Raw genomic sequence first — 26,108 nt, 5'->3', positions numbered from 1 at the left:
TAAGGGAACAAAGGCCCCCAAGGTCACTGCTCTTAAGGAGGGCGAACTCATAAAAAAGACTAATACGGGCTAGCGCCCGCCTCTCTCTGCGCAGTGACCTGCTGGGGGAGCAGATCCACGGACAGGAGCAGGGTTGACAAACTGGTGCAGAGATCTAGCTCTGTGCTGGGATGTCCTCTGGAGTCTGTGGAGGTGGTGGGCGACAGGAGGATGTTAGTAAAGCTGACATCCATCATGAACAACCCACACCACCCTCTGCATGAGTGTGTGAGTGGGCTGAGCAGCTCCTTCAGTCACAGACTGAAACGCCCTCACAGATCAGTCAGCAGCAGTTAGCCTCCTCGATCATGATGTCATGAGTCACGTGGACAACCACAGTCACCGCCACATGGATAATGCACCTTATATGTATGGACGTGTGCATGTGTATATATATGTGTATATTTGGTGTGTATGGATGTATGTGTATTTGTACGTGTGTTTGCACGTACATATCTATCCTTATGGATTTCTTAGATAGAAGAATAGCTGAAATGAATTTCTTGCATGTTTTTCTCCGTCACACACACTGTTTGTGCGTGTACATAGAACCTCAGTTACCGTGGTATATATTGTATTATCTTATTGATTTTGTATTTTTGGGCTTTGTATTCTTCTGCTCTCTGTACCTGAGCTGTGGGAACGCACGCATTTCCCCGCCGTCAGGTCAATAAAGACTCATCTTATCTTACTTCTTAACAAAGAGGTTTTATTGTGTAAAACCACAGGAAGTGTCTGTGCTGTCATTAGTGCTTTTACTGTGAAAAGACATGTGAGGAAAACGCTGAGGGTCTTCAGGTGAGCTAATGATAGGTCACGTGTTTTTCCTTCGTGCCAGAGGCTGATGTACTGCAGTACTGCATGTAAAAGTACTTTGACTGCGCCACTGTTACACAGGCCGGATGTACTTTTTACTTTTACAAGTGTACATCTCTTAAATCGGGTCTTTTCTGACTGGACTCTGGCAGCTGCTGCAGTCAGGAAACAGGAAGTTGATTAACTGTGACGTAAAACAGGTAAACAAACAAACGGACTTCAGTACAAAAAGAATCACTTTGAGCCCCAGAGGGCGCTGCTGTTCCTCCAGGCTGCTTCGGCATGGCACGTGATGACGTAAGCCTCTCAGTATACGTCACGCCGGGGTGAAACCCGGGGGTCGGTGTCCGGAGGAGCACAGAGGAGCGGAGGAGCCGCCGAAGGAGCTGAGAGGAGCTGCCACGTCCAACATGAGGTAAGGAGTTTCGGGTCACGTGATTGCAGGTTCTTGTAGTCGGTGCTGATCAGGATCGATACTCAGACTCACTGACGGACGCGGTGTAGCGGAACTCCAGGTGATCAGGTGTCATAAACGCGCCGCGGGGGCGTGGTCCCGCAGCTCAGCGCTCACGCAGGTGGAGGTGATGAAGAGGGAGGATGAAGGTTTGTGCGCTTGGGTCTCAGAGTGAAAGGAGCTGCGGGCCACTGCTGGCTCTGTCATCTGATTGGAGGAGATTTTACCGTTCAAGTATGTCTGTGAAGGTTCTCAGTCATCCAGGTCATCGTGGTCTAAGGAGCTTGCAAAGAAAAGCGTCTGGACTTCTTTAAGTTGCTTGAAGACGTTTCACCTCTCATCCGAGAAGCTTCTTCAGTTCTAAGGTCAAATGGTGGAGAGTCCCAGATATAAACCTAGCGGGAGTATCCCCCCCACAGAGGGACAAAAGGACCCCCTGATGATCCTCTAATCGCCTGAGCCAAGGTGTGAAACCGGGTGTGGGTCCCAATCAGCCAGAGTTTCAGGTGAGCTTACTGTGAAGGTGGGGGTCAGGTTTCACAATGGCACAGAACTGAAGAAGCTTCTGGATGAGAGGTGAAACGTCTTCAAGCAACTCAAAGAAGTCCAGACGCTTTTCTCTGTAAGCTCCTTTGACTAGTGCTCAAGTACAAAACAAACAAATATTTCCTAAAATGTGTTTGTTTTTAAAATTTCAAATGTTGTGTAACAAGAGTTTGTTTCCAATCTCTTAACCAGTGTTGGTAATCGATTACATTACTGCCCATCTCTGCTCTTCACTAACACATGGGTCTGTGCACACACACGCAGCACTGCGGCTGTCGTTGTGTTTGTATGCAACAAACTGCACATAAGTGCGTGCATGAGTTTGTGAGTCTGTCACTGCACTCACACAGCCTCAGCATGTTTGTGCTCTCTGCTCATGTTGGCTTCAGATTCATCTTTTTTGGCTTTTTAAAGAACTTATTTTAACAAAAAGTCACTTCAGGGGTCAAAGTGCATTATATTTCTGCACATCAAGGTACGGGCAGCGAGTGGCCCCCAGGCCACGGTTTGAGACCCCTGGGTTAGGGTGTGAGTTTACTGTAGTGGCTGCACACGTCACTGAAACCGAGGAACAGCTGAAGCAAAGCGGTTATAAAATGTGAAACTATCATCGGCCGGGCGTTTCCTTTCCAACATCCAGCGAGCAGCAGATGCCTCGCTAAGGTCAGAGGTCAGGAGAGCGGACAGGCTGCTGATAGGAAGCAGCCTTTCTGGAACCTGACTGACGTCCAATCAGGTGCTAACCAGCTGTACCAAATAAAGTGTCAGGGGGGCAAGGCAAGTTTATTTGTATAGCACAATTCAACAACAAGGTGATTCAAAGTGCTTTACAGAGACATTAGAAACAAGAACAAATAAAAGCATGATTTAAAATTGATTAAAACAAACAAACAGAACAGTAGATAAAATCAGTAGTTAAAATGTAAGTTTTGAAATTTAAGCTTAAAAGTAAAACAGTGTGTATTTGGTGCTTTATTCAAATGCAGCTGAGAACAGGTGAGTCTTCAACCTGGATTTAAATAAACTGAGTGTTTCAGCTGATCTGAGGCTTTCTGGGAGTTTGTTCCAGATATAAGGAGCATAAAAGCTGAATGCAGCTTCTCCGTGTCTGGTTCTGACTCTGGGAACTGATAAAAGACCGGATCCAGATGACCTGAGGGATCTGGAAGGTTCATGCTGGGTCAGGAGGTCATTGATGTATTTTCATTCATTCATTTCATTCATTTATTTGTTCATTTCCAGGCACAACAAATACCGATATTGAACATAAAATGCACAAAACAAAAAACAAAAATTGCCTGAAAAAGGAGTGGGACGAAGAAAACTTATTAAATCCCACCCCTATACTCACTCATCAACAAAAAAAACAAACTTCCCGCAGCTACGCCCATCATTGCATACAGACCCATCAACAGCCCCGGGCACATACAAGCATCTAAACTGCAGCTCGCAAACAACAATTAGAGCCTTCATAACTGAATACAGAATATATAAATTATAAATTGCATTACCACAGGTAACAGGCAGTAATAACTACAAGTAACGAACACACACATACACACATACATATACATACATATATATCTACACACACATATACATATATGTACATACATACGCACACTCTTTTTTTTTTTTTTTTTTTTTTTTTTTGAATCCATACCAGCAATGGTAAGAGGACAGACATTACAGAGCACACTAAAAGCATCATTGAGTATACTGTGACCAGACCAACTGTTTGTAGAGGAATTTAAATCTATGAATATTTTTGCATTGTTTCAATTGTAAACTCAGACTGTTCCAGATTCTCACACCACATACAGACACACAAAAACCTTTACGGGTTGTTCGAGTTCTGGGTAATTTGAATTCTCCAAATCCTCTCACATTATAAACCTTTTCTCGAATTTCAAATCTAGTTTGTAAATTTGCCGGTAAAAGTTTAGTAAAAGCTTTATACAAAATTATGGATGTATTGTAATTAACCAGATCCTGGAATTTAAGTAACTTTGCCTGAAGAAAGAATTTGTGAGTATGATCTAGATAACCAGCCTTGTGAATAATACGCAGTGCTCGTTTCTGTACTGTGACTCATGGATTAGTTGTATTTTTATTTCCCCACACTTCCACACAATATATAAGATATGGAAGAACCAGAGTACAGTACAGAGTACGAAGTGCATCTTTATCAAGGTATGGTTTCACTTTGTTCAAAACTGCGAGGCTTCTGGAAATTTTGGTTTTTATGTGTCTGACGTGGGGTTTCCATGAAATTTTATTATCAATTACGACTCCCAAAAATTTGTTTTCACTCACGTTATCAATTGGTACACCTTCAATGATAATTGGTAATTCTATATTATATTTTAAATTACCAAAAAACATTGCTTTAGTTTTATTTATATTTAATGATAATTTATTTATGTCCATCCATTTTTTTATTAATTTTAGCTCCCTGTTTACGGTCATTACAAGATCAGTATAATCATCGCTACTGAAAAATATGTTGGTGTCATCTGCGAACAGTATGAGTTTAAGTACTTGAGAAACATCAAAAATATCATTTATGTATACATTGAAAAGTTTTGGTCCCAACACTGACCCTTGGGGAACACCACATGTAATACCAAGTTTCTCTGAATGGTAATGCCCTATGCTAACATATTGTTCCCGACCCGTTAGGTAACTTTTTAACCAGTTACCAGCTTTCCCTCGAATACCATATCTTTCCAATGTATCCAATAAAATTGAGTGATTGATTGTGTCGAAGGCCTTTTTGAGATCAACAAAAATACCAACTGCATATTTATTTTTATCCAGTGTATCAGTAATTTCTTCTACTGCCTCAATTATCGCCATTGAAGTGGTTCTTTGCGTTCTGAAACCAAACTGACCAACATTTATTATTTGATGTTTTTCAAGGAATTTTTCTAATCTTGAATTAAAAAGTTTTTCTAGAATTTTTGAGAATTGAGGCAGTAGAGAAATAGGCCTATAATTGGTAAAACTGTGTTTGTCATTACTTTTATATAGTGGTATTACTTTCGCAATTTTCATTTTTTTTGGAAAACAACCGGACTGAAATGATAAATTACAGATATATGTTAAGGGACTAGCAATATTCAGAATAACCTGTTTAACTACAGACATATTTATGTCATGATAATCCATTGAAGACTTACTTTTACATTTTAATGTGATATTTATTACTTCTTGCTCATTTGTAGCTGAGAGGAACAGTGAAAAGGGATTTGATTTTATATTACTGATATTTTCATTTTTATGACACGGGATGTCCGCTGCTAGTTCAGGACCAACATTTATGAAGAATTTATTGAACCCATCGACAATATTACTCATGTTGTGATTTTCACCATTTGCATCAGTAAAATATTCAGGATATGATGTTCCAGAAGATCCTTGTTTAATTAAGTTGTTTAACACATCCCAAGTTCCTTTTATATTGTTTTTATTTTCATATAATCTTCTTCTATAATAAAGTTGTTTGCTCGTTCTTATAATATCAGTCAATTTATTTCTATATGCTTTATATCTTTGTTCCACTTCTTTTGTTTTTACTTTGATAAACTGTTTATACAGATTGTTTTTCTTTTTGCAAGCATTAATAATTCCTTTTGTGAGCCAAGGACTTTTTATCTTTTTTTTTCTTTGTCATGTGTTCGTTTACAGGACAATGTTTATTGTACCACATAGTAAAAATATCTAGGAAATTGTCATAAGCCTTGTCCACATCTGACTCTTCATACACCGAACTCCATTTTGGTCCTAAACCATTCAGAGCTTTATAGACCAGCATCAGAACTTTAAAGTCTATCCTCTGACGGACAGGCAGCCAGTGTAAAGACCTCAGAGCTGGACTGATGTGGTCCACTTTTTTGGTCTTAGTGAGGACTCGAGCAGCAGAGTTCTGAATGAGCTGTAGTTGTCTGACTGATTTTTTAGGTAGACCTGTAAAGATGCTGTTACAGTAATCAAGCCTACTAAAGATGAATGCATGGACTAGTTTTTCCAGGTCCTGTTGAGACATCAGATCTTTTATCCTTGAAATATTCTTGAGGTGATAGTAAGCTGACTTTGTTATTGTCTTAATGTGTTTTTCTAAGTTTAGGTCTGCATCCATCACTACACCCAAATTTCTCGCCTGGTTTGTGGTTTTTAGATGTATAGATTGAAGTTCTCTGGTGACCTGTAATCATTTTTCTTTGGCGCCAAAGACTATTACCTCAGTTTTGTTTTTGTTTAGCTGGAGAAAATTGTGGCACAACCAGTCATTGATTTCCTCAATGCATTTACCAAGAGCCTGTACAGGGCCTCGGTCTCCTGGTGACATTGTGATATATATTTGTGTGTCATCTGCATAGCTGTGGTAGTTTATTTTGTTGTTGTTTATAATCTGTGCCAGTGGGAGCATGTAAATGTTAAACAGAAGGGGTCCCAAGATGGAACCTTGGGGAACTCCACATGTGATACTTGTCTGCTCGGATGTGAAGTTACCTATTGATACAAAGTATTTCCTGTTTTCTACGTATGTTTTGAACCAGTTTAGTACAGTTCCTGAAAGACCTGTCCAGTTCTCCAGTCGTTTGAGTAATATGTTGTGGTCAACTGTATCAAATGCTGCACTGAGATCCAGTAAAACTAGGACTGACATTTTTCCACTGTCTGTATTCAGACATATGTCATTAAACACTTTGGTCAGAGCGGTTTCAGTGCTGTGGTTCTGTCTAAAACCTGACTGGAAGGCGTCGTAGCAATTATTCTGTGTTAAGAAGTAACTGAGCTTTTGAGAAACTGCTTTTTCAATGATCTTAAAAACGGGAGATTTGAGATCGGCCTGTAGTTTTTCATTTGTGTCTTGTCAAGATTGTCCTTTTTCAGTATAGGTTTGATTACAGCAGTTTTTAGTGGTTCTGGAAACACACCTGATAATAAAGAAAAGTTGACGATCTGTAACAGGTCTGACTCCAAAGTCTTTGAGACCTTTTTGAAAAAACTTGTTGGCAGGACATCTAAACAGCAGGAGGAGGAGTTCAGTTGACCTAAGATGTCCTCCAGGTCTTTGCTGTTAATAGGTTGAAACTGTTTCATGGTGTTTAAACAGTTTTTTGGTGGACACAGTACATATCCTGGATCTGCTGTTGATGTACCAATTGCTTGTCTAATTTTTTGGATTTTTTCTGTGAAGAATTTGGCAAAGTCATTGCAGGCCATGGTCGAATGAAGTTCAGCTGCCACTGACACAGGAGGGTTTGTTAGCCTGTCAACTGTAGAAAATAAGACCCGAGCATTATGGCTGTTTTTAGTGATGATGTCAGAGAAGTAGGACCTCCTTGCATTCCTCAGTTGTAAATTATAATTGTGAAGTTTCTCTTTATAGATGTCATAATGAACCTGGAGGTTTGTTTTTCTCCATCTGCGCTCAGCTTTCCTACACTCTCTTTTTTCATTTTTCACCAGTGTGGAGTTTCTCCATGGAGACTTTTTCCTTCCAGAGATAACCTTCACCTTAATGGGAGCAATAGTGTCCATTACATTTAACATGTTAGCATTGAAGCTATTGACGAGCTCACTGACTGACCCTCTGGGCAGGTCAGGTGTTAATGGGAAGACCTGGTTAAAGATCTCACTACTGTCTTCAGTTATACACCGTTTTGTGATCACTGCTGTTGATATATTTATGTGGGCTGAGATTTTACTTTCAAAGAAAAAGGGCGTGTTTACTGATGGTGCTGGGTGGGAGCAGGCTTTCACTGAGCATGTGCAATAGGAACAGGCTGGTGTGCGTGTAACGTTCGCAGAAGGATGCGTGCGGGCCTGGTCCCAGGCCTCTGATGAGGAGGGGGCCGGACCTCTGTGACGTCCTGACGAGTGTCGCTTTGCTTCCTCTCAGACTCATCCTCATCTCGCTGCTCTTCTCGCTCGGACTCGGTGCTCAGCAGCTGTCGCTGTCGGGGATGTACGGCAGCCTGTGCTCACCAAACTTCCCGGAGCCGTATCCCCGGGACATGCAGCTGCGCTGGAACGTCAGCGTTCCTGACGGCTTCCAGATCAAGCTCTACTTCAGCCACTTCGACCTGGAGCCGTCTTACCTGTGCGAGTACGACTACGTCAAGGTGAGACACAGGATGCCAGTTTTTGGTGTGTGTGTGTGTGTTTGCGCGCCACAGTGATGTCACAAACTATGGTTCTCTGTCTGCAGGTGGAGGCTGAGGGGGAGGTGCTGGCGCTGTTCTGTGGGAAGGAGCAGACGGACACGGAGGCGGTGCCGGCTCAGCAGGCCCTCACTTCCCCCAGAAACTCCCTCAGCCTCCTCTTCTCCTCCGACTTCTCCGACGAGGAGCGGTTCTCCGGGTTCGTGGCTCACTACAGCGCCGTGGGTAAGAACCAGACCCAGCCCGCCCGAGCAGACGGGTTCGGTCTCTCGCCATGACGTCTCCTCTGGAGCCGGAGTTTGGACCTTCAGGTGTTCATCGGAGTTCTGCTCGGTGCTGGTCTGAAGGTGGGACCGAGCAGAACTCTGACGAGCAGTGAGCGAGTCTGCGGACTTCCTGTTTCAGTGCGACTCAGTTTCAGAGGTCACCTGACAAAAAGGCGCAGTTTGTTTGCGTTTCTCATCTGATGCTTGTTTCCTGTCTCCTCTGGTCCCGCCTCTGGCCCCGCCCCTCTAGACGTAGACGAGTGCAGCGAGCGGAGTGGCGAGGACGCGCTCTGCGATCATTTCTGCCACAACTACATCGGAGGATACTACTGCTCCTGTCGCTATGGTTACCGGCTGCACTCTGACAACCACACCTGCAGAGGTGAGCGCAGACATCGGCTCGGGTGTCATAATCCACAGCACCCACAGCTGATTGCTCGCGTTCATCCACAAGTACAGTAGCGTGCGCTGCGGGGCTCTGCTTTCCAAAGATATGAGCCCCACATGAACCACGGGTGGGGGAGGAATGTGTGGGTCCTCACGTGCCCTGACAGATCAGTGCTGTGGACCGTGACCCCGCTGTGACTGATAGCGGCGCCTGATCGGTGGTAAATATTTGCGTGTTTCTGTGTGGGGGAGGCAGGCTCTGTCTGAGTTCTGCCTGTGCGTGTTCACGTCTGAGGGTTTGCTACAGAGCGACGACCTCTCGGTGACCTCTGACTGATTACAGAACCATTATAACACAACACACTGAGTGTGCAAAAGTCTTGAGTCTCACCTCTTTTCTTTGCTTCCGGTTAGCCACGCCCCTTTAATGTCTCATATTTTTTCCCCTCCCAAACATGGATGCAACAAATATGATACAAAACACAGATATACAAATGAGTATTTAATCCACTGTGATCGTTCAGGAACATCTGGAAACATCTGACTATCAGCATGACAACAGTGCAAACACAAAGCTGTGCATTAAAGCACAGCTGGATAGAAACACACAAGCCTGTGAGAGCCGGACATCAGTGTGGGAAGAGCTCTGAGTGTCCTTCAGGAAGCCTGCAGATCCTCAGAGAGCAAATATACAAACTCAGTTTTTGACTCTGCTTTTCTGTGTGTGTGTGTGTGTGTGTGTGTGTGTGTGTGCGTGCGTGTGTGCTAAAATGCACTACTGTAAATGATGTATAGACAATCATTCTGTACAATACAATAATTATAGTTCTACAACTGTTTATTAATAGTAGCAATTGTATCTCTACAATCTCAAATAGTTTTCATATTTTAACCATATTTATATCCTGTTCATAGCTTGTACACTCACTGCAGCCAGTACATACTTAGAGCATATTCATAACATGCCTTCATACCGTGTACATTGTAACATACCTATAATAGATCCATATTTTGTAATATATCAATATTATTGCCAAAGCACTTTCTGGATGGATGCAAACTGCATTTCTGTTGTCTTGCACTTGTGACGTGTGCAATCACAGTAAAGTTGAATTCTATTCTGTTCAGTGGAGTGCAGCAGTGATGTGTTCAGGGAACGCTCCGGAGTTCTGAGCAGCATTGACTTCCCTGCTCCGTACCCAAAGAGCTGCGAGTGCTTGTACCGCATCGAGGTGGAGGATGGCTTCAGGCTCCGCCTCCAGTTTGACTCACACTTTGATGTGGAGGATCACCCTGACGTCAGCTGTCCCTATGACTACATTAAGGTGAAGAAAACACACACACAGACACACACTCGGGTGACGTGTTGGAGCTGTTAATCAGCTGTTTTCCTGTCAGATTAAAGCAGGAAGTGCTGTGTTCGGTCCGTTCTGCGGCGATCGATCTCCAGGAGTCATTCAGACCGACAGCAACGTGGCCTCCATCGTGTTCCACAGCGATAGCTCTGGAGAAAACCTCGGCTGGAGGCTCGGCTACACGGCTACAGGTGAGTCCATGTCCAGGTGATGCAAACAGACACACAGCTGGGAGTTATAGCTTTTATTGTCTCCTGACAGGAAGTCAATGTCCCGTGCCCAATACTCCGCCCAACGCCCTGATGAACCCCTTCCAATCAGAATACTTCTTTAAAGACCACATCCTGTTCACCTGTGAGCCTGGATACCACCTGCTGAAGGTAGGGGGCGTGTCACATCAGCTGAGTTTGGTCAACCCAAATGATGTTTAGTTTGTTTCAAAAACAGCGGCGCTGCGCACGTGAAGGAATGGGCCAGCGCACTGGCGTCCGTTTGACAGATCGAACTGTCAAACGGATCGGTCACGCAGAGCGCGAACGCGGCGTGCGTCCGAGCTATGCGCCACAGGTGTAGATCAGCTGTGCGGGTCACATGGTCTGCAGTGATGCTGCTTGTTGCTAACCTGGCTGCGCTGTCTCTGCTCAGGACGGAGGTCACCTGGATCACTATCAGATCGACTGCCGGGCCGATGGATCGTGGAGCGACAGTCCTCCTCCGTGCCACAGTAAGACTGCTCGACCTTTGACCTCTCCAGAGTGTTTGTGTTTCAGTGTCTCCCGTGTTTGAGTCTGGGTTACTGCTGCTGCAACCTGTTTCCTGGAGCACACACGCCACCTGCTGGCTCTCTGCAGACTCTACAGGAGCGTCACAGTAGTGCTAGTTAGGCTTTCGTTTAGTAAACCTGAAGCTCCGCCTTTTCTGATGCTCTGTTAGTACAGTAGTGACCTCACAGCAGCCATGTTATTGGTCACATGATGTCATTAAAAGGCTCCAACAGCACAAACACGGCCCACGGGTCCAGCTCAGGTGAAGTTAGTAGCTACAGCCACCTGTGTCACCATCCACGTGTCAGTCGCAGAGGCCACGCCCCTAATAATGCAAACAGGTGAGTTACGACTGACATGTTTATTTTACCACCGCGGGGAGGGGGGGACTGGCTGACCAGGCCGGTCGTGCTGTGGTAGGCAGGCACCGCCGTGGCGTCCTGCAGATCAGTTTTGAGACTGACAGGTAGCTGTCTGTGCAGGTGCTGAGAGACAGTTCAGGTCTGCTCACACACTTTCCTCTCGCTCTCGTTTCTCTGCAGACTCCAGGAGGAAGCCCAGCTCTCTGTCCAGCATCCGGACCAATCACAGCCTAGCTTAATGAGCAAGCCAGTCTCATTGGCTAATAAAGATACTGCAGGAGCGAACAGTGTTGATGTGTCTGTATTTTCCAATAAAGCGTAAAACCAGAAGCTTCTGTCGTGTGTCTGTGACTCACATTCAGGGATCGCGGCGCTGATGTGTTTCTGTCACATGTGTTCGCGTTCTTTGTCTCGATGCGTGTTCCCGTGACGCCCCCTTCAGGACACGCTGACTCTTCAGCCTGTCGGGTCTCACGTTACGTTGAGATGAGTTTCAGATTAAAATCACGTCACACTCACGTGTCTGGATCATTGGAACACGTCAGTTCTGATTCGTTGTCGCTGTCGGTCAGCTGTAGTTTGGTTCTGGCTCATTCTTCCTCCTTTCTGCTCAGACTCAAAGCTGATTGGTGTTTTTGTCCTGTCTGTCACAGTGGTGGATTGTGGGAGTCCAAAGATGGTCGACATGGCTGACGTGGTGTTTGGTAACCATGACAACAGCACACTGTTCGGTGCGACCGTTCAGTACGTGTGCAGGGAGGGCGGCGTCCAGCTTAACAGTAAGAGGTCTTCCTGTTTGGTTTCCTTCAGTGGTTGCTGTGCAGTGACAGCTCATCCGATTATTGGCTGAACCTTGTTGTTCCTCGAGCTCTGTGTCTGGTTGTAGTAAGGAAATGTTTTTATTCATTTTTATTATTTTGTTCTCATCTTTGGGCAATTTGCTCCTCATCTGTTTTTAAACATGTTGATAAAAACTGGACCTGCTATTGATAACCAGAGGCCTCCTCACACTCCGGTTACTGTTTGTAGCTTCATACAGGTGTGGTCTGAGTGGAGACTGGGTTGATTCAGAAGGAAGGAGCACAGTACCCACCTGTCTGCCAAGTACCTGCCCGTCTGCCTGTTCACCTGTCTGTCTGTTAACCCGTCTGTCTGTTAACCCGTCTGTCTATTCACCTGTCTGCCTGTTCACCTGTCTGCCTGTTCACCTGTCTGTCTGATAACCCGTCTGTCTGTTAACCCGTCTGTCTGTTAACCCGTCTGTCCGTCTGTCTATTCACCTGTCTGCCTGTTCACCTGTCTTTCTGATAACCCGTCTGTCTGTTAACCCGTCTGCCTGTTCACCTGTCTGTCTGATAACCTGTCTGTCTGATAACCTGTCTGTCTGTTCACCTGTCTTTCTTTTCACCTGTCTGCCTGTTCACCTGTCTGTCTGTTCACCTGTCTGCCTGTTCACCTGTCTGTCTGATAACCTGTCTTTCTTTTCACCTGTCTGTCTGTTCACCTGTCTGCCTGTTCACCTGTCTGTCTGTTAACCTGTCTGTCTGATAACCTGTCTGTCTGTTCACCTGTCTTTCTTTTCACCTGTCTGCCTGTTCACCTGTCTGCCTGTTCACCTGTCTGTCTGTTCACCTGTCTGCCTGTTCACCTGTCTGTCTGATAACCTGTCTTTCTTTTCACCTGTCTGTCTGTTCACCTGTCTGCCTGTTCACCTGTCTGTCTGATAACCTGTCTGTCTGTTCACCTGTCTTTCTTTTCACCTGTCTGCCTGTTCACCTGTCTGCCTGTTCACCTGTCTGCCTGTTCACCTGTCTGTCTGATAACCTGTCTTTCTTTTCACCTGTCTGCCTGTTCACCTGTCTGCCTGTTCACCTGTCTGCCTGTTCACCTGTCTGCCTGATAACCTGTCTGTTCACCTGTCTGCCTGTTCACCTGTCTGTCTGTTAACCTGTCTGCCTGTTCACCTGTCTGCCTGTTCACCTGTCTTTCTGTTCACCTGTCTGTCTGTTCACCTGTCTGCCTGTTCACCTGTCTGTCTGATAACCTGTCTGTCTGTTCACCTGTCTGCCTGTTCACCTGTCTGCCTGTTCACCTGTCTGCCTGTTCACCTGTCTGTCTGATAACCTGTCTGCCTGTTCACCTGTCTGCCTGTTCACCTGTCTGCCTGATAACCTGTCTGCCTGTTCACCTGTCTGCCTGATAACCTGTCTGCCTGTTCACCTGTCTGTCTGTTCACCTGTCTGTCTGATAACCTGTCTGTCTGTTCACCTGTCTGTCTGTTCACCTGTCTGCCTGTTCACCTGTCTGTCTGATAACCTGTCTGTCTGTTCACCTGTCTGCCTGTTCACCTGTCTGTCTGATAACCTGTCTGTCTGTTCACCTGTCTTTCTTTTCACCTGTCTGCCTGTTCACCTGTCTGCCTGTTCACCTGTCTGTCTGATAACCTGTCTTTCTTTTCACCTGTCTGCCTGTTCACCTGTCTGCCTGTTCACCTGTCTGCCTGTTCACCTGTCTGCCTGATAACCTGTCTGTTCACCTGTCTGCCTGTTCACCTGTCTGTCTGTTAACCTGTCTGCCTGTTCACCTGTCTGCCTGTTCACCTGTCTTTCTGTTCACCTGTCTGTCTGTTCACCTGTCTGCCTGTTCACCTGTCTGTCTGTTAACCTGTCTGCCTGTTCACCTGTCTGCCTGTTCACCTGTCTTTCTGTTCACCTGTCTGTCTGTTCACCTGTCTGCCTGTTCACCTGTCTGTCTGATAACCTGTCTGTCTGTTCACCTGTCTGCCTGTTCACCTGTCTGCCTGTTCACCTGTCTGCCTGATAACCTGTCTGCCTGTTCACCTGTCTGCCTGTTCACCTGTCTGTCTGATCACCTGTCTGCCTGTTCACCTGTCTGTCTGATAACCTGTCTGCCTGTTCACCTGTCTGCCTGTTCACCTGTCTGTCTGTTAACCTGTCTGTCTGTTCACCTGTCTGTCTGTTCACCTGTCTGCCTGTTCACCTGTCTGTCTGATAACCTGTCTTTCTTTTCACCTGTCTGTCTGTTCACCTGTCTGTCTGTTCACCTGTCTGCCTGTTCACCTGTCTGTCTGATAACCTGTCTTTCTTTTCACCTGTCTGTCTGTTCACCTGTCTGCCTGTTCACCTGTCTGTCTGATAACCTGTCTGTCTGTTCACCTGTCTTTCTTTTCACCTGTCTGCCTGTTCACCTGTCTGTCTGATAACCTGTCTGCCTGATGTCTCTGCGTGTCCAGCCTGCGGCCAGCCATCCCGCCCTCTCCCCCCTCAGGTGAAGCGGATTGTGGGCGGTCGTAGCGCTGAGCCTGGCTTCTTCCCCTGGCAGGTCCTGCTCAGTGTGGAGGACCTGTCCAGGGTCCCAGAGGATCGCTGGTTCGGCTCTGGGGCCCTGCTGTCGGAGTCCTGGGTCCTCACAGCTGCCCACATCCTGCGGTCCCTGAGGAGGGACACCAGTGTCGTTCCCGTGGCCGCTGACCACGTCAAGGTTTCTGAAGTTCTCTCCTATATCTGTGATCAGCTTTGTGTCTCTGCCAAACCGTGGGACGGATGCTTATCGGCTGTAAGTGACCTGCTTGTTCTGTCCTTCAGGTCTTCCTTGGTCTCCATGATGCCAGAGACAAACGTCGGGCCACCAACCTCTCCGTAGACCGGATCTTCCTCCACCCGGACTTCCAACCCAACAACTACAACAACGACATCGCCCTGCTGAGGCTGAGTGAGCGGGTGGAGTTTAACCAACTCATCCGTCCAGTCTGTCTCCCACTGCCTCACACACAGGTGGGTCACAGCTCCAGCTGAGTCTGCACAAAGCCGTGTTCACTTAGGTGTGATCTCCCAACACAAAGGTCAGAGGTCACAGGGAGAGGACCTCTGAGCTGACAGACACAAAGGTTATCAGACAGACATGTTAACAGACAGAATTAAAATCCTTGTAAGAGACTGAAAATGTAAAACTAATAATAAAAGTCTGCTTTATAAAAAACTAGAATGACTTTAAAAGGATCTCAGTGATTAGGTGGAGTTAGCTTTCCTGAGCTCTTCAGGCAGGAAGACCCGGTTAAGGCCTCCTTACCTGTACAGGTGTCCGTGAGTCTGCCAGAGTGTGCTTGGCAAAGTCGGGGTAAAAACAAAGCATGGTGCTCAGCAGCAGTGCATGAACGTGAAGCCGAACCTCACCTATGCTGAGCTTGCTCCAAAGGTCAGCTGGTCCCCTCATTAAAGACGGGGGGAGGAGCTACTCCTCGACACTGAGGCTGTGTCCCATTTCAGGGTCTGCACGCTTGAAGTACGCATTTCAAGTGCGGTTACGTCACCGCCACACGACGACGGCTGTCCCAATTCGAAGTGTGCTTCAAATGCCCCCCCCCAACCGGTCGCAGCAGATGGCCCCGCCCCTCCCTGAGCCTGGTTCTGCCGGAGGTTTCTTCCTGTTAAAAGGGAGTTTTTCCTTCCCACTGTTGCCAAAGTGCTGCTCATAGGGGGTCATATGATTGTTGGGTTTTTCTCTGTATCTATGAAGCGCCTTGAGGCGACTTATGTTGTGATTTGGCGCTATATAAATAAAATTGAATTGAATTGAAATGCATACTCCAAATCCGCCGTCGATTTCCCCAAATATCAAGCGTGGTCCGGTGCACGCTTTGTGGTCCCATATATCCCACAATTCAGAGCGCGGCGGTGGGTGTGGATTATTTTGCCGCAAAATACAGCAGACGGGAGCGGCCAAAGAGGTTTTTTTTTTGTTTTTTTCCCAAACTTTATTGAAATTATAAAGCGAACAGTCAGTCATTCCAGTTCAGTTTGTACAGTAGACATACAAGGCAAATAAGAGTAACAATATACAGTACAATGAAATAAATAAAGGATAAAAAAGGAAAAAAAAGGGGGGAATGTGACAGACTTCATAACAACTTTGTACTTGAAAGTTGTGACAGCTCATTCGTTGAACATTTCTGAATGAATTTCAATCAATGATAAACCTTTTATATTGGAAGTTAATTTAAGAGAGTTTAAGTAATATTCAATTTCAATCAAAAACAAATTAAATGATGGGGTTGAGTTTTGAAATTTACATTTATGTATGTGGAATTTCCCTAATAAGATGGAGCGGCCGAAGAGTGAACTGTCAAAAGTACTGAATATGACGTCACTCATTTATGTGCCAATGTGTAATAATTAAAGTCAGTCATATATCCACAAACACAACAAGCTGAAAGTCAGTGATATATATACATATATATATATATATATATATATATATGTATATGTGTGTGTGTGTGTGTGTGTGTGTGTGTGTGTGTATGTATGTATATATATATATATATATATATATATATATATATATATATATATATATATATATATATATATATATATACATATATATATATATATATATATATATATATACATATATATATATATATATATATATACACGGCGAAACAACTAGTAGCTCAGTGTTCCAACATTCGAAAGAAGGGACTGCTCTCACAGCTAGAGATTGACGAGGTACAACACAAATGCTACGGCAAGGAGGAGTCAGGACGCCAGGTCAGGGGGGAGATATCATCACCCCCACCCGAGATTGGGTACATAGCCCCAAGTGCGATAGGAGAAGGATCGTTGAGTGCGAGAGGAACTGACCTGAAAAATAGGATCATGGCCAAGCTTGAAACCTGGATCCCGCGTAGCCGGTTACCAAGATTACGTGAAGTTCCCTCAGAAGGTCTGCTAGATGATGTTAATGCAGCACTACGGACAATACCTACAACCACGATTACCGACACTAACAAGCTGATCTACAATACGGCAACAGTGATCAGTGAGATGCTTGGCTACAAGTTGAACAGCGACAAGGGGCAGTACCCTCCATGGAGAAGGAGGCTAGAGGGCAAGATCAAAGTAGCACGGAGGGAGGTTAGCCAACTAACGGAGTTGCAGAAAGGTGCGACAAATAAGGTGCCTAAGAAATACAGCAAGCTGTCCATACCTGAGGCCTTGGAAACTGCCAAGCAAAGACTCACAGCCTTGGCCAGCCGCTTGAGGAGGTACACCAGAGAGATAGAAGGCAGGAGAATAAACCAGCTGTTCTCCACAGAACCAGCAAAGGTGTACTCTCAGTGGCAAGGGAACAATAAGAGAACAGCACCACCAAGGCTGGAGACGGAGCAATACTGGAAGAGCATATGGGAGAAGGATGCAACCCATAACGGCAATGCTCAGTGGCTAGAGGATCTGAGGGCTGACCACAGCGACCTCCCTGAACAGGGTCCAGTAACCATCACAGTGGCAGATATCCAAGAAAGGGTCTCCAGTATGAAGAGTTGGACAGCACCAGGGCCCGACATGGTTCACGCCTACTGGCTGAAGAAGCTGACTGCACTCCACGAGCGTCTGGCAGCACAAATGAACCAGCTGCTAGTTAACGAGAGACACCCGGAATGGCTAACTGAAGGCCGGACGGTCCTGATCCCCAAGGACCCCAAGAAGGGACCGGTCCCCTCCAACTACCGACCAATAACCTGCCTCAGTACTACATGGAAGCTCCTGTCAGGCATCATATCGGCTAAGATGAACAGGCACATGGGTCAATACATGAGCGGGACACAGAAAGGAATTGGCAAGAATACCAGAGGCGCAAAACACCAGCTACTGGTAGACAGAACAATCAGCCGAGACTGCAAGACCAGACTGACCAACCTGTGCACTGCCTGGATTGATTACAAGAAGGCCTATGACTCAATGCCCCACAGCTGGATACTGGAATGCCTAGAATTGTACAAGATCAATGGGACCCTAAGAGCCTTCATCAGGAACTCAATGGGGATGTGGCGTACAACACTAGAGGCCAACTCCAAGCCCATAGCACAAGTCACCATCAAGTGCGGGATCTACCAAGGAGATGCTCTGTCCCCACTGCTGTTCTGCATAGGCCTGAACCCCCTCAGTGAGATCATTAACAAGACTGGCTACGGATACCGACTACGGAACGGAGCAGTTGTCAGCCACCTCCTGTACATGGATGACATCAAGCTGTATGCCAAGAGTGAACGAGACATCGATTCACTGATCCACACTACCAGGCTATACAGCAATGACATTGGAATGTCGTTCGGACTGGAGAAGTGTAGTCGGATGGTAACAAAGAGAGGGAAGGTAGTCAGAACTGAGGGGATTGAACTACCAGAAGGCAACATTGCAGACATAGAGGACAGTTACAAGTACTTGGGGATCCCGCAGGCGAATGGGAACCATGAAGAGGCCGCTAGAAAGGCTGCAACCACCAAGTACCTGCAGAGGGTCAGGCAAGTCCTGAGGAGTCAGCTGAATGGTAAGAACAAGATCCGGGCCATCAACACGTACGCCCTGCCCGTGATCAGGTACCCTGCTGGGGTAATAGGCTGGCCAAAGGAGGAGATAGAAGCCACTGACATAAAGACAAGAAAGCTCCTTACCATGCATGGAGGGTTTCACCCCAAATCCAGCACCCTGAGGCTGTACGCTAAGCGGAAGGAAGGGGGCCGGGGACTGGTGAGTGTCAGCACCACAGTCCAGGATGAGACAACGAACATCCAAGAATACATTAGGAAGATGGCCCCAACTGACCGAGTGCTCAGTGAATACCTCAGGCAGCAGAAACCCAAGAAAGAGGAGGGAGACGAGGAACCATCATGGAAGGACAGGCCCCTGCACGGTATGTACCACCGGCAGATAGAGGAGGTGGCTGATATCCAGAAATCCTACCAGTGGCTGGACAAAGCTGGACTGAAAGACAGCACAGAGGCACTAATCATGGCAGCACAAGAACAAGCTCTGAGCACAAGATCCATAGAGGCTGGGGTCTATCACACCAGGCAAGACCCCAGGTGCAGGCTGTGTAAAGATGCCCCAGAGACAATCCAGCACATAACAGCAGGGTGCAAGATGCTAGCAGGCAAGGCATACATGGAACGCCATAACCAAGTGGCCGGCATAGTGTACAGGAACATCTGTGCCGAGTATAACCTGGAAGTCCCGAGGTCAAAATGGGAGATGCCCCCAAGGGTGGTGGAGAATGACCGAGCTAAGATCCTGTGGGACTTCCAGATACAGACGGACAAAATGGTGGTGGCTAACCAACCGGACATAGTGGTGGTAGACAAACAGAAGAAGATGGCCGTAGTGATCGATGTAGCGGTTCCGAATGACAGCAATATCAGGAAGAAGGAACACGAGAAGCTGGAGAAATACCAAGGGCTCAGAGAAGAGCTCGAGAGGATGTGGAGGGTGAAGGTAACGGTGGTCCCCGTGGTAATCGGAGCACTAGGTGCGGTGACTCCCAAGCTAGGCGAGTGGCTCCAGCAGATCCCAGGAACAACATCGGAGATCTCTGTCCAGAAGAGCGCAGTCCTGGGAACAGCTAAGATACTGCGCAGGACCCTCAAGCTCCCAGGCCTCTGGTAGAGGACCCGAGCTTGAAGGATAAACCGCCCGCAGGGGCGTGCTGGGTGTTTTTTATATATATATATATATATATATATATATATATACATATATATGACGTCATATATACATACACACCCCCTGCGGGCGGTTTATCCTTCAAGCTCGGGTCCTCTACCAGAGGCCTGGGAGCTTGAGGGTCCTGCGCAGTATCTTAGCTGTTCCCAGGACTGCGCTCTTCTGGACAGAGATCTCCGATGTTATTCCCGGGATCTGCTGGAGCCACTCGCCTAGCTTGGGAGTCACCGCACCTAGTGCTCCGATTACCACGGGGACCACCATTACCTTCACCCTCCACATCCTCTCGAGCTCTTCTCTGAGCCTTTGGTATTTCTCCAGCTTCTCGTGTTCCTTCTTCCTGATGTTGCTGTCATTCGGAACCGCTACATCGATCACTACGGCCGTCTTCTTCTGTTTGTCTACCACCACTATGTCCGGTTGGTTAGCCACCACCATTTTGTCCGTCTGTATCTGGAAGTCCCACAGGATCTTAGCTCGGTCATTCTCCACCACCCTTGGGGGCATCTCCCATTTTGACCTCGGGACTTCCAGGTTATACTCGGCACAGATGTTCCTGTACACTATGCCGGCCACTTGGTTATGGCGTTCCATGTATGCCTTGCCTGCTAGCATCTTGCACCCTGCTGTTATGTGCTGGATTGTCTCTGGGGCATCTTTACACAGCCTGCACCTGGGGTCTTGCCTGCTGTGATAGACCCCAGCCTCTATGGATCTTGTACTCAGAGCTTGTTCTTGTGCTGCCATGATTAGTGCCTCTGTGCTGTCTTTCAGTCCAGCTTTGTCCAGCCACTGGTAGGATTTCTGGATATCAGCCACCTCCTCTATCTGCCGGTGGTACATACCGTGCAGGGGCCTGTCCTTCCATGATGGTTCCTCGTCTCCCTCCTCTTTCTTGGGTTTTTGCTGCCTGAGGTATTCACTGAGCACTCGGTCAGTTGGGGCCATCTTCCCAATGTATTCTTGGATGTTCGTTGTCTCATCCTGGACTGTGGTGCTGACACTCACCAGTCCCCGGCCCCCTTCCTTCCGCTTAGCGTACAGCCTCAGGGTGCTGGACTTGGGGTGAAACCTCCATGCATGGTAAGGAGCTTTCTTGTCTTTATGTCAGTGGCTTCTATCTCCTCCTTTGGCCAGCCTATTACCCCAGCAGGGTACCTGATCACGGGCAGGGCGTACGTGTTGATGGCCCGGATCTTGTTCTTACCATTCAGCTGACTCCTCAGGACTTGCCTGACCCTCTGCAGGTACTTGGTGGTTGCAGCCTTTCTAGCGGCCTCTTCATGGTTCCCATTTGCCTGCGGGATCCCCAGGTACTTGTAACTGTCCTCTATGTCTGCAATGTTGCCTTCTGGTAGTTCAATCCCCTCAGTTCTGACTACCTTCCCTCTCTTTGTTACCATCCGACTACACTTCTCCAGTCCGAACAACATTCCAATGTCATTGCTGTATAGCCTGGTAGTGTGGATCAGTGAATCGATGTCTCGTTCACTCTTGGCATACAGCTTGATGTCATCCATGTACAGGAGGTGGCTGACAACTGCTCCGTTCCGTAGTCGGTATCCGTAGCCAGTCTTGTTAATGATCTCACTGAGGGGGTTCAGGCCTATGCAGAACAGCAGTGGGGACAGAGCATCTCCTTGGTAGATCCCGCACTTGATGGTGACTTGTGCTATGGGCTTGGAGTTGGCCTCTAGTGTTGTACGCCACATCCCCATTGAGTTCCTGATGAAGGCTCTTAGGGTCCCATTGATCTTGTACAATTCTAGGCATTCCAGTATCCAGCTGTGGGGCATTGAGTCATAGGCCTTCTTGTAATCAATCCAGGCAGTGCACAGGTTGGTCAGTCTGGTCTTGCAGTCTCGGCTGATTGTTCTGTCTACCAGTAGCTGGTGTTTTGCGCCTCTGGTATTCTTGCCAATTCCTTTCTGTGTCCCACTCATGTATTGACCCATGTGCCTGTTCATCTTAGCCGATATGATGCCTGACAGGAGCTTCCATGTAGTACTGAGGCAGGTTATTGGTCGGTAGTTGGAGGGGACCGGTCCCTTCTTGGGGTCCTTGGGGATCAGGACCGTCCGGCCTTCGGTTAGCCATTCCGGGTGTCTCTCGTTAACTAGCAGCTGGTTCATTTGTGCTGCCAGACGCTCGTGGAGTGCAGTCAGCTTCTTCAGCCAGTAGGCGTGAACCATGTCGGGCCCTGGTGCTGTCCAACTCTTCATACTGGAGACCCTTTCTTGGATATCTGCCACTGTGATGGTTACTGGACCCTGTTCAGGGAGGTCGCTGTGGTCAGCCCTCAGATCCACTAGCCACTGAGCATTGCCGTTATGGGTTGCGTCCTTCTCCCATATGCTCTTCCAGTATTGCTCCGTCTCCAGCCTTGGTGGTGCTGTTCTCTTATTGTTCCCTTGCCACTGAGAGTACACCTTTGCTGGTTCTGTGGAGAACAGCTGGTTTATTCTCCTGCCTTCTATCTCTCTGGTGTACCTCCTCAAGCGGCTGGCCAAGGCTGTGAGTCTTTGCTTGGCAGTTTCCAAGGCCTCAGGTATGGACAGCTTGCTGTATTTCTTATGCACCTTATTTGTCGCACCTTTCTGCAACTCCGTTAGTTGGCTAACCTCCCTCCGTGCTACTTTGATCTTGCCCTCTAGCCTCCTTCTCCATGGAGGGTACTGCCCCTTGTGGCTGTTCAACTTGTAGCCAAGCATCTCACTGATCACTGCTGCCGTATTGTAGGTCAGCTTGTTAGTGTCAGTAATCGTGGTTGTAGGTATTGTCCGTAGTGCTGCATTAACATCATCTAGCAGACCTTCTGAGGGTACTTTACGTAATCTTGGTAACCGGCTACGGGGGATCCAGGTTTCAAGCTTGGCCATTATCCTTTTTTTCAGGTCAGTTCCTCTCGCACTCAACGATCCTTCTCCTATCGCACTTGGGGCTATGTACCCAATCTCGGGTGGGGGTGATGATATCTCCCCCCTGACCTGGCGTCCTGACTCCTCCTTGCCGTAGCATTTGTGTTGTACCTCGTCAATCTCTAGCTGTGAGAGCAGTCCCTTCTTTCGAATGTTGGAACACTGAGCTACTAGTTGTTTCGCCGTCATTGTGGATGTTGGGTATCGAAGAATCCATAGGTCCGTCATCCTATTCATGTAGCCCCTGCCGCCGGGGTTACTTGCGTAGTAGCATTCCAACAACGCCCTGTTTTCGTCTCTTGCCCACCGATGCCTTCTTGTTCCAGTAGCCCACTTTTCGTCAGGGTGCCCTGGTTCCTCAACACCTGACGCGGACCTTGTTGATCCGGGCGACGCCTTCATATTTATCTGTCTCGCTCATGTCTGCGGTAGGCTCTCTTAGCATAGGGGGTCTAGCCTTAGGACCCTTACTGGATACAGACGCCCAAGGCAGGAATCGAACTTGCGATCCTGGGTTCCAAAGGCGTGTAGTCTAACCACTACGAGATAGATATATATATATATATATATATATATATATATATATATATATATATATATATATATATATATATATCTGACAATACTATAACATTGGCCATATTATATTTACATTAACACAGTGAGATGATTTTAGTCTCATGAACAACATTAGCTAATTGTTATTTACTAACTAATCTTAAATGACTGTTCAGCAATGACGTCTCAGACACGTCTGCTTTGGGCTCGATGTGGACACGTTTGCTTTATTTCCAGTATTTTTGAATCACGTTTCTTTATTTTTACTGGTGATGTCATCGCCTGTTTGAGGCAGTGAGATCAGATCGACTAAGGATGTAAATATTTTACTGATCTGTCTGCTGCTTGACCTCTGACCTCTGTCTTTACCCCAGGATGACCCCCTGGCACCTCCCCCCAACTCTCTGGGTGTGGTTGCTGGTTGGGGAATCTCCAACCCCAATGCCTCTGCTTCTTCCTCCCCCTCATCCACTCTGACCTTTGACCCTGTGTCGGACACCGACCTCGAGATGACCTCTGACCTCCTGCAGTATGTGAAGCTGCCTGTGGTCTCCCAGGCCGAGTGTGAGGCGAGCTACGCCTCGCGCTCCGTCAGCTACAACATCACTGACAACATGTTCTGTGCCGGCTTCTTCGAGGGGGGGCGGGACACCTGCCTAGGGGACAGCGGGGGTGCATTTGTAATGGAGGACGAGGTCAGCCGGAGGTGGGCGGTGTTTGGGTTGGTGTCCTGGGGTGGACCAGAGGAGTGCGGGAGTCTGAGAGTGTATGGAGTCTATACCCGAGTGGCCAAATACGTGGAGTGGATACAGAGCCACCTTCACGCTGCCCCCTGGTGGTGATGCTGGGTTTTTTAACACTTTGTTTTTATTGGTAGTTTTGTATATTTTTTACAAAACATTCAGACATTAACAAGTACAGAGCACTAGGCTTGCAAAGATGCATTAAAAAAAAAGGTATCCATTTATGGTACAATCAAATCAAACAGGTGAATTACAGCGATGATACTTTTGGTACCAGAATTTATAATATTTTTCCATTCAAGTAAAGGTCCCATTTTTTCCATTACTTCTCAAATTTATCAGCAGCAAGTCTTAATGAAAAAGTCTCTCCATTGTGTAAATTTCCTTGGTAATGCCTATCCAGTCCAAAAATGACGGTGGAGCCACGTTTAGCCATTTGCGAGTTATGGCTTTCTTTGCACCAGCCAGTAGTTTTAATAAAAGGTATTTGTCCGATTTCCTCAGTCCTTGGTATGAGGGGAAACATCAGCGAAAGGCCTGCTCAAAATGACACCCTTGAGCGACAGTTGGAAAACATCGCGGAACGGATCACTGCAGTTGTGAGGTCTCAGAATCAAAAGACTGACAACACCATGGAACAGAAGTTTGATACCATCATGGGGAGGCTCGCGGCTCTCCAACGGGAGATCGAGGGACCAGTGTCAGAGGGCTAAATTTGAGCTGCTCACAAAGGAGAAATCAACAATATTCAACATTTGGACACCACGGCGCCAGCTGCTAGGCCCAAGGCTGGAGCCCACCAAAACAACTCCCAACTCCCTGATAACGACTGTGTGATGACTATTCTTCCCGTCCCATGAAGGCCACCTGGGTTGGCTGGCAGACTGTTTACTTAGCCTGATAGAGCGAAGGACACTGTCTCCGCTGAACTATGGACACGCACACACATACACTTACACTGATAGGCACTCACTCATCCCCCCTCCCTTTCCAACGCCTTCGATGCTTGTTTCCTGCGAGGGAACACGGCGGGTCTGTGTGCCGCGCTGGAATGATAGCGCTGTGCAGGGTGGCTGCTGTGTTTCTTCGGATTACTCCTCACCCCCCACCCACCCCTGTGGCTTGTCATGTCTTCACAATGTTGTGCTGTGGACATTTATGTGCTTTTTTGTGCAAAGGAGTTTTTTGTTTCCTGTTCTCATGCTGTCCTACCATGGAAGCACAGAATGAGTAGGGGTCTCTTTTTTCCTCTTGTACTTTCCCCACTGTAGTGTACATTTCAATGTTTTTTCTCTGATTCTACCAATCTCCGACCTGTATCCCCATGTAATGTTTGTGCTATATGTGTAAGGTCGGGGGGGGGGGGGTCCCATTTCACTGCAGGGCAACCTGCATGTGACGAATAAAGCTTTGATTGAAGATCATTCCAGCAGTCAGACAGTCAGACAGCTACTGATTTGATATTTTTTATTTTGTTTACTAGAACGAGAGCCCGCCTCACATCATCGTGAGTTTGTCCGTTTCGAACAAAGCCTGTTTGATCTGTATCTGCTAGTTCTGAAGTTATAAATTCCAACTGTTTAGCTAATAGTGTTGCAAATATCCTGTAGTCAATATTCACGACTGATATGGGTCTGTAGGAACCACGTTCTGTTTTGTTCTTACCCGGTTTGGGAATTACTGAAATACCTGCTCGTTTCCAGGATGGGGGTATCTCCCCCTGTAAGCACATGGTTAAAGCAAACCCTCAGCAGAGGGGCTACGAGATCTCTGCTTGTACCACTCTGCCGGGTAGCCGTCCTCACCGGCCATCTTATTTGAAACGGCCTGGTTAATCTCCTCCGCAGTTACTGTTGGTGTTAATCTTTTATTTTGTTCCTATCGATGGTAAATCAAGGAAAGAAATGCATTAACAGAGGGCACATCTGTCGTGGTGGGTTCTGCGTACAGTCGGGTATAATAGGTCACAAAAGATTCTTTATGCTTTTCATGTCATATCTTATCATTTGCTGGGTTTTTAATTCTCTGAATAAATCTGTCAGCCTGCTGTTTCCTCTTGGCTTCTTGGATTTGGGACCATTTTCATAATAATTCTGCATGAATTTAGCCCTTTTCTCTATTTGGTCATCATATAACCTGTTTAATATCTGTTGTGCTTCTTTCATTTGTGATAAGGTGTCATCATTGTTACTTTTCAATGAGGTCTTT

At 46.9% G+C, this 26,108-nt stretch overlaps 1 protein-coding gene across 1 annotated transcript; it reads left to right on the top strand.

The window, feature by feature from the left end:
- Window positions 1–1,023: 1,023 nt before the first annotated feature.
- Window positions 1,024–26,022, top strand: masp1 (MBL associated serine protease 1). The gene is made up of 13 exons (XM_085244576.1): window positions 1,024–1,270; window positions 7,767–7,989; window positions 8,076–8,253; window positions 8,545–8,676; window positions 9,810–10,006; window positions 10,080–10,227; window positions 10,298–10,416; window positions 10,682–10,760; window positions 11,816–11,941; window positions 12,192–12,266; window positions 14,416–14,663; window positions 14,768–14,956; window positions 23,532–26,022. Exons 1-13 carry the CDS (start codon window positions 1,266–1,268, stop codon window positions 23,997–23,999), a joined length of 2,187 nt encoding a protein of 728 aa, XP_085100702.1. The 5' UTR covers window positions 1,024–1,265; the 3' UTR covers window positions 24,000–26,022.
- Window positions 26,023–26,108: the final 86 nt, after the last annotated feature.

This window comes from Mchenga conophoros, linkage group LG14 (genome assembly GCF_057382185.1).
Source record: "Mchenga conophoros isolate Kocher_MC1m ecotype Shallow Benthic linkage group LG14, M_conophoros_male_GT1.1, whole genome shotgun sequence".
In the NCBI taxonomy this organism is placed as follows: domain Eukaryota; kingdom Metazoa; phylum Chordata; class Actinopteri; order Cichliformes; family Cichlidae; genus Mchenga; species Mchenga conophoros.
This window is presented reverse-complemented; position numbering and strand designations above follow the sequence as displayed.